This window comes from Tachypleus tridentatus, chromosome 11, assembly GCF_004210375.1.
Source record: "Tachypleus tridentatus isolate NWPU-2018 chromosome 11, ASM421037v1, whole genome shotgun sequence".
In the NCBI taxonomy this organism is placed as follows: Eukaryota; Metazoa; Arthropoda; class Merostomata; order Xiphosura; family Limulidae; genus Tachypleus; species Tachypleus tridentatus.
In genome coordinates this window covers 40,129,745-40,138,458 of record NC_134835.1, presented here as the reverse complement: position 1 = coordinate 40,138,458, position 8,714 = coordinate 40,129,745, and the positions used below count along the sequence as shown (strand labels likewise).

The 8,714-nt window shown below is 31.4% G+C and overlaps 1 protein-coding gene across 7 annotated transcripts in view; it reads left to right on the top strand.

Annotated features, from left to right (window-relative positions):
* The first annotated feature begins 3,644 nt into the window (after positions 1 to 3,644).
* The window catches only part of LOC143231986 (endoplasmic reticulum membrane sensor NFE2L1-like), a 63,740-nt gene continuing 58,670 nt past the window's right edge, over positions 3,645 to 8,714 (top strand). For 6 of the 7 annotated variants that reach the window (XM_076466934.1, XM_076466938.1, XM_076466941.1 and 3 more), the window contains exons 1-2: positions 3,645 to 3,765; positions 5,307 to 5,377. In XM_076466934.1, coding sequence (XP_076323049.1) covers positions 5,375 to 5,377 — 3 coding nt within the window. In that variant the 5' untranslated portion in view covers positions 3,645 to 3,765; positions 5,307 to 5,374. Of the gene's footprint in view, positions 3,766 to 3,898; positions 3,952 to 5,306; positions 5,378 to 8,714 lie in introns of those variants that run through there. The other variant, XM_076466935.1, reaches the window with a different exon arrangement.

The window sequence follows — 8,714 nt, the reverse complement described above, 5'->3', positions numbered from 1 at the left end:
ATCGAAGAGATAACACAAATAAAAAACAAATAACTGAGGTATAGGAAAAGCCGAGATGTCATAGAGAGACTGGAGTACGCATTTAGTAGTGAAGATTTGGTTTGGTTTGAATTTCGCGCAAAGCTACAAGAGGACTATCTGCGTTAGCCGTCCCTAATTTAGTCATCGCCACCAGTTATTTTTTTTTACCAACGAATAATGGGATTGACTGACACATTATAATGCCCCTACGGCTGAAAGGGCGAACATGTTTTGGTGTGATGGGGATTCGAACCCGCGATCTTCAGATAACGAGTCGAGTGCCTTAACCGCCTGGCCATGTCGGGCCTAGTAGTGAAGAAACAAGCTCATTAGTATGGAACAAAAACTGCTATATACAGTATATGGACAAAGAAAAGCTCCAGATACTACAATACGAATCGAAAAGATGAACATCTGGCTCAGCAGAGGTTAGCATTTCTGAGCAAGTTAACATTAAAGAACAAGCATTATCCCGTAGATCTGCAAAACCCATGGACTGGACTGTTTGTATGTTTTGTAAAACTAAATCTGTAAAGCAGAGACTAATATCAGTAATAACATTTAAAGTGAGGATATTTTAGAGGCTGCTGCCTTTAAGCAGTAAATATGTTTATGCTTACCTGGGGTTCCCGATGGTACAGCGGTAAATCTACGGATGTACAACGCTAAAATCAGGGGTTCGATTCCCCCTCGGTGGACTCAGTAGATAGCACGATGTGGCTTTGTTGTAAGAAAATACACACACACTTACCTGGGGTGAATGATCTCATCATAGCTGAAGGAAAACGCCATCTGGTCTCTTGCAGTCGCTTTATCGACACAAAAGATATGGATTGGCTATGGTGTGGTTCTCAAACGCACTGCAGTAGTTCACCATTCAAGGTCATGTGCTAGAACTAATCTTTAGTTTCGGAAGTCATTCTGTTCTGACTGAAGAAGTTAATGTCATTTATCAGCCATAGATCGTCATTCAGAAACTGTTTTATATCCAAAGCAGGAAACAAATTTACCTCTGTTACTTTTTACGTTTCAAATACCCTGAAACTGTGTTAAATTGTAATTTAGGTTTAGAAGTTAAATAAAAGTCAATATGTACAAATTTATGATACTTACCTAGGAGCTTGATGCACAAAGTTTTCTTTTTTAATATAAATACATTTTAATATACTATACAAACAGTAACACAGTTTACAATAGCAGTTATTACAAATGTTGATTGATGTATAAAAGTTTTACAAAGAATGTCGAAAAAGTGTTCAAAAAATAATTTTATGCAGAGTGTATAGTAATTAAAATTCAACCAAGAATAAATGAGTCTGGATATAAATACTTTATGGCATTAATGGAGACTGTAACGATGTAAAAAGTCTATAAACTGATTTTAATATAATATACTTGGACCCTCATCATTATAGTTACAATTCATGTTCTTTCGTTTCAACATATTCCATCTGAAGATCATACTTTGACTATATATGTATGTGTGTGTGTGTATATATATAGTTCTTCAGTATAATGTAAAATTAAAAAGGATGTCATGCCGAAAGCATTTTTTCCCAGTTAGATACTATTCACAGAGTTTTCTTCAGTTGACCTTCCTTTCCCGGGTATGCTCTGAAAGCAACCTGTGCACATTTGATATGTGTTGCTTTCCCAGATAAATATGTGGAGATTCGTCTTGATTATGCTGCATACTGTTGCCTGGGACATGTAGATGTTTTCTCCTACTAATATTTGTATTCGTAGAATCTTATCTGTTAAAAGGTAATACACTTTGTTTACTAGGCTAGAGTACGATTTGATGCAGGTCCTTTTCTGAATGGTGTTGTTGATCCAGATTGATCCATCTTCGTTTTCTAATTTCATTAATGACAAGAGACATCTACATCTTGGCAATTCTAAATCCTCGACCTTAAAACACTTTTGTGTCAGAAAGGGCTGTCAGATACTCTTCCCAAAACCAATTAATTTTTTGAGACATCACACAATCTACATCCAGGAAATTATGTTTAAGTGTAGTTCCAATACAACCTCATATTGATTGTATTTGTTATGCGAAATGATTATTTTTATATTCAAAATTGTTCTAATATAAGATATATAACCCTGTGTACAATATTTTAAAATTTCTATAGGAAGATGATACTTCTGTTTACTCTAGGCAGGTATATTTGAGTACTAAGCTAATGAACAGTATCAATTCTGAACAAATTTCCAAACAACATTGAATAAATTATGTTCCAAGTTGTCATGGTATAAAATTCAGAAAAACTAATGATACTAGTATACTGTGTGTGTGTGTGTGTATGTTTGTCAACTATGGTTCTAATGCAGAATTTACAGTTTGTATGTTCGTGAGGGAAGCTGTTAAATATCTTTTGCAGGAGCTATCTACTGTTGTAAGTCACTAACATAAGACAATATCACTTTTGTTTTCCTCCAAAAACGTTCCTGCAAAGTTGTAAGTACTATGTGTGAAAGTAGTTATTGACATTTCTCTTTGGTATGTAAGATGATGTCTTGAAGATATAATCTCCCTTAGATTTCAATGGGAATGACCAACAACCAGGTGGATAGTGCATTTATCATAAGAAGACTAGCATTGTTGTTTTGTGTATAATGCTATTCATAAATACAATAACAAGAACTTTTACAGCAGAGAGACCCTAATTTTAACTATTATAACGTTTCAACCCATAGTATTGGATTATCATTATGCAATACGTATATTCAATAAAGCAGTTCTAATTTGAGAATTTCTCAACTATAAAAGTTACTGTTATTGTATTTTTAAATAAATTAAGTAGTAGGCTTATCCTTAAACATTATATAGTACAAATTTTCTCAGTTTGGAGCAAATTAAATATACTTATACGGGTATATAAGTATATACGGGAACACCACCTTGACAGAGCACAACCAGTCTGATCAATCCATATCTCACGTAATGCGGTTATGCATCGTTCAAAGCTACTATACACATGCTGCTGTTTTGTATTATTTAAATAAAAGTTGGTTCGTTGTGATTACGCATTACGTTCAGTCCTTTTATTTCTTAGAAGAGATTCTGTTAGTTTTAACATATTAACTCAATAACTACTTTGCAATATATCATGCTAAATCTTCCGTTATATAAAGGACGTACCTGATTTATTATATCAGTAAACGACTTAAATTGAAAACGCAACGATCAAGTAAAACCAAATGAGAACTGTATAGGCCAAGAGATGGCAACCGGTGCTATTGGCTAAACTACCTTCCATCTAGTTTATCATTTGAAAATTGTGCTATGAACAGTTAGCTTTTGTACAGTTTTAGACGAAAATTCTTTATAAATAAACCAAACATTTTACCCAATAAATAATCAGAAAATTGAGATAGGCATAACTTTAGTTTTACAGCAAAAAGTAATCTAGGCAAATATATGTACAGATAATAAAAATACATTAAACAATAACATTAATGGCTACAACCTTACTTGAAACGCTCTTTGAAAAAACAAATGCGGTTAGGAAAATATTTCTAGGTAAAATTTAAAAATAAAAGTACTTATTTAATAGTTATATTGTTTGTTTTATATTTATTTCAACAGGTTGCGTCTTGCTTTCTCTGGGAATGATTGACTTTATAAAGGATCTGTGACGTAGTAAATAATAACAATGACATCACAAATTTTCCTAACTCATATTCATGCGCCAAAGTTATTCAGATAACTAAGTTACTGTAGTATTAAAAAGTAATAAGGTAAGAAAATAGCATTTTTCGTAAAATATATTGATAAGTAAGTTAATGATTGATTTTAAGTTTTCCTGAGTGGTCTTATCCTACTATAATTAATTATGCATACTTATACAAATTATATTTTGTACCACGTAGTAAAGTACAAGTATTGCCATGCACGAGCTTCACTGAACGCTTAATTCTCACCAAGTATATGTACATTACAATTTAATTTCCCAGAAGTTTTTACGTGTAAATCTAAAATTTGAGTTTAATATTTTGTATTAGTTTTAAACACTACTTATTATAATTTTAAGTTTATTAAGTTTTAATTTTTGGTTTTATTGCAAAATTTGGTCGTAATAATTAATACATATGGGATTTAAATTGATAAATCATAAATATACTAAGTGTCTTAGTGTGTAACTCGTTAATTAATTTATGTTAAGAGTGATCAGGAGTTCATTACATTAGAACTTTGAACTGTTGAAGTTTCAGATTAAACATATGGTTTAAGATTTCTAAGGAAATTGTTGGTAACTTTGTGAGAATTTAGTAATATTCAATCATAAGTAATTTTCAACGAGTCTCGGTTGGTTAGCTGGTGTAGTCATGCATCGTATTGGCTAGTGTTATTTACGCCAAGTAAGATTCAATTAAACAATTGACTGAGACACGGGAAAAGATTGAAAGAAACTTCAGAGATACTGACCGTTGTTGGTGTGAAAATAGTTAAGAATTGAGATTGCATTCCTGCCGCTAAATTCTGCATGCTGTGGTTAAGACGAGAAATTTGGCGACAGTTGTTAGGAAAGATGCCCATTTCTGTTAAAAATATTGGGTGTAAATTTGATTATTTGATATCAACCGTTTGATTGTTATTGTCTGATCAAGCTAAGATGGTAACTGCTAGAAAGCTGCTGAGAACATTTCTTCACTTTATACAGATTGTGAGAGTTTTAGTGATTGACCCAGAATATGTTTAAGGAAATGTAAAGTTATATACTCATGGTATGGAAACTTTTACAGTTTTCACTTATTTTCTGAGATAATCATTTGTCTTGTAGACAAAAATAAGCTTTTGGGTACAAATGCTTTGTTGAGATGAAAAAAAGAAAAAAAAATTTTTTTAGTCTCATTTGTAAGACTTGAATTTGAGAGCATGTAAAAATGATGTAGATTTATTTGGAGTATTGTGTAGAGTTTATCTTTTCACTACAAGAAGGTTGTGTATATGTTAGAAACAGCCATGAGACAGCCTGTTAGAATTATTTATATTTTTTAAACAATGAGACACTATAATACTTTGAACTGTTCTCTCTCTTTTCTCTCTCTCTCTGCATTATGTAATTCAGATGTTAAAACTTTTATAGATTTGTACTAGATTTTTCTATGGGCAGTGTGTTGAACTGGCACGATTAAATACAGATTTGATTACTTTATGGATAATAGATTTAAGATAATGAAAATGTGGTACTTGCTGTTGAATTACATAAACTTCTGTTGGATTGGTGTGTGTATATGTATATATACAAGGCAAAATTTAATTTACTCTGATTTGGTAGGTCAGGAGTGATCTGGAAGGCCCCAATTTCATTCATCACCTTACTTATGTTTAGCTAATTCAAGTAAGATGGTAAGGAACTATTTATAATTTCTGTGAGCTAACAACTTATTGATCTAATTCTTATAAGCTGTTTTTAAAATGAGATGAAAAAAGTACATAACTAGTTATCAACAAGGGATGTGTGTTGTATTTCTATGTTATTTTTAAAAATTTCATCAGGTGATATAAAGTTTATAAGCAAAATTAAATTTCTGTGACAAAATTGAAATGATCATAGCAAGTTGGAGACTTATTAAAAATTAGCTTAACAGGATTTATTAAACATTCAAAGTGTGTATTTTATAGAATAAAGAAAAACTGATGAAGTGCATTGTAGTAGATACAACTGTCATTAAAAATGTGTTGTATGTTTAAGGAACAATAAATGGATATTTCCTCTTCTAACAATGAAATGTTGATAGAATTTAGTTCCAGTGTTATCTTTTCTTAAATGAATGTGTTAAGTTCTTCAAAATTTAGGACAATGAAAAATGTGTAGCATGGAACCATATTGACTTCTGTATTACTAGTCCAGTTACTGTTTACTAACTAGCAAATAGCCCATTTGTAAAATCAGTGGTATTCTTAAAATATGGTAATTTACTTGTTATAATTACATACTTCTGATGACAGAGTATGTAAAAAAAAACCCATCAGTGGAAAGTGCATGGCCTGTTTTATCAATTTTGCATTTTCTGTATTTAAATAAAATTTTTAAGCATGAGATGGTTTCCTTGAACACAACATACAACCCAAATATATGATATAGATTAATAGTGGCTGATGAGAAGGAGTCAGTGTAGTATTAGGTTGTTCAGAAAATAATGGCAGATTTCACTTCTGTAATTTAACATGTGCACTGGAACAAAGAGGGATTGCTTTATATCATGACTTTCATATTATGGGAAACTTGAATGAGTGATCTATTCATCAGTTATTTTTTTTTTTTTAGTCTTCATTATCAGTATTGTAGAGCCCTTTAGTCAAGATGGAAAAAATGCACTATGACCAAGTTTGAATTCATGCAGAAAAATGACTTAAATGCATTTAAGTCAACTTTCAAAGTAAATCACACACAGGGAGATGAACCCACTTCTGAATGAACAGTTCATTGTTGGTTTTCAAATTTCATAAAAGGAGACTTTAGTCTCAAAGTTGATGAGAGTAGAGGGCATCATTTCTGTCAACGAGGAGAACTTGAGGGCATGGTAGAGAATTAGCTATGTACTGTTCAAGAAATGGCACAGGAACTGGATGTTTCAATTACCACGTTATATCAAATCATCTTAAGGATACCAGTTTCCTTAAGTTTTCCAGCAGTAAAAAGCTGACAAATGGGTTCCACATGAACTCAATGAAGAGCAGAAAAAGTGCTGTTTTGCATTGAGTAAGATGCTTCTTCCACGCTACAAAACTACTCATTTCTTGATCACTTAATCGCTTGTGATGAAATGTGGATACTTTATGACAACAGAAAGTGATCTACACATTGGGTTGATTGTGATGAATTCCCTAAACATTTTGCAAAGCCAAAATTGCATCAAAAGAAGATTGTGGTTTGGAAAAGGTATCATCCATTACAACTTTCTTGAACAGGGCAAAAGCATTAGTGTAGAAGTTTTATCAACAATTGGAAGAAATGCATAGGAAGTTGTATGAAAAAGTGCCAAGGTTAGTTAACTATAAGGGTCCAATCTTGCTTCATGACGATGCTTGACCACACGTTGCACAAATGACCTACCAGAAGCTTAAAGTATTGGATTATGAGGTATTGCATCATCCACCCTACTCACCAGATCATTTGAACAACTTTTTGAAAGGAAAACACTTTCATAACCAAGAAGCAGCATAGAATATCTTCGAGGAATTTTTAAGTTCTAGGACTTCAGAATTCTATCATGATGGAATAAAAAGTCTTGTTTCTTGTTGGGAAAAGTGTATGGATTACTTAGGTGCCTAGTTTGACTAATAAACTTAGTTATTTTACTGTATTACTTCTTGAGATAGTCTACAAATCTGCCATTATTTTTGAACAACCTAACAATTTATTTATATTTTAAACTTCTGCCAGAAAAATATATATTTGTGTGAATACCTAAAATGCATGTAACTGTGTGAATCTTGTATGTAACCTCTGAATATGTTTTAATACTAAATGTCCTGTTATTTTTATTTGTGGTATTGAATAAATGTGTAAAACTATTATGGTATTTTTCAAATGTTCATGTGATAATGGTAAGTACAACTTGTCATGTTTTTGATGAAAATGATATTTATGTATAGTAAAAAATGTTTTTACTTTTAATGCAAGATGAAATTATGGGGAATTAGAACAGGTTATTCCTGTATATTTAGACATTAAGATGAATATTAAAACTGTGAAACTATGTTCAATGATCAAAAAAATATTTCATGTGTAATTATATAAACCAGTGCTACAATGATAAAGAAAACAAGGCATAACATATTTTTAATGATCAAAAACTGAATTTTTTTTTGTAGTTTGTCATTATGGTGTATGCTTTATGATGTTGAATTTTTTAATAAAACAAAAGAGCTGAGTGAAAAAACTTTATTTTGGTATTTATTTTTACATTTCTGATATGTAAGTGCAGAGATGAAATCAAAATGATAAACTACTTTTCCAAAATGCAACTGATTAAAACATTAGACATAACAAGCAATATAATGACATGTATACCTTGTATCAAACCTTTACTAATAATAGCTGTATATCTTTACATACACAGTATAATGGCCACCAGGAGCAGTAACATACTGTCTGTTTTTTAACAGTTTATATGGAAGGGGACATTCACATGTAATATTGAAAATTCAGTCAGTTACTAGTATAAAGGCTTTTTCTTCCCTTAGTATTTAAACACTAAACTCAAATTACTAATTGTTGCTATTATTTATTGAAAAACTGACAAAAAAGGAACTTAAACAGGGGCAATAAATATTATTTTTGTACTATTATATTTGTTATACAGGGTGTAATCTAAAGGGTGTACATTATGTGTAGTGTTGATTTTATGTTCATTCATCTTTGTAAGTTATGGACATAAATTTGCCATTCTATCTCTTGTACATGATGGTAATCATTTTCACTCATTTTGAGTGACCATTGTTTTTATGTATACTAAGATTAGTTTACTGTCAGAACATTTCATTTAGTACAAGCTGGAACTTCCAGTATTCATATTTTGTACAATATTTATCATACAACCAATTCTGAACAATTAGCAGAAAAGTACTATTACAGATTGAAGGAAATGGTTTTTCTATCATAAATATACAGTTGTATAACCATGTACACGCTACAGATAAACTGTCTGGCAGTAATGAATAATGGACCTCTAGGTCT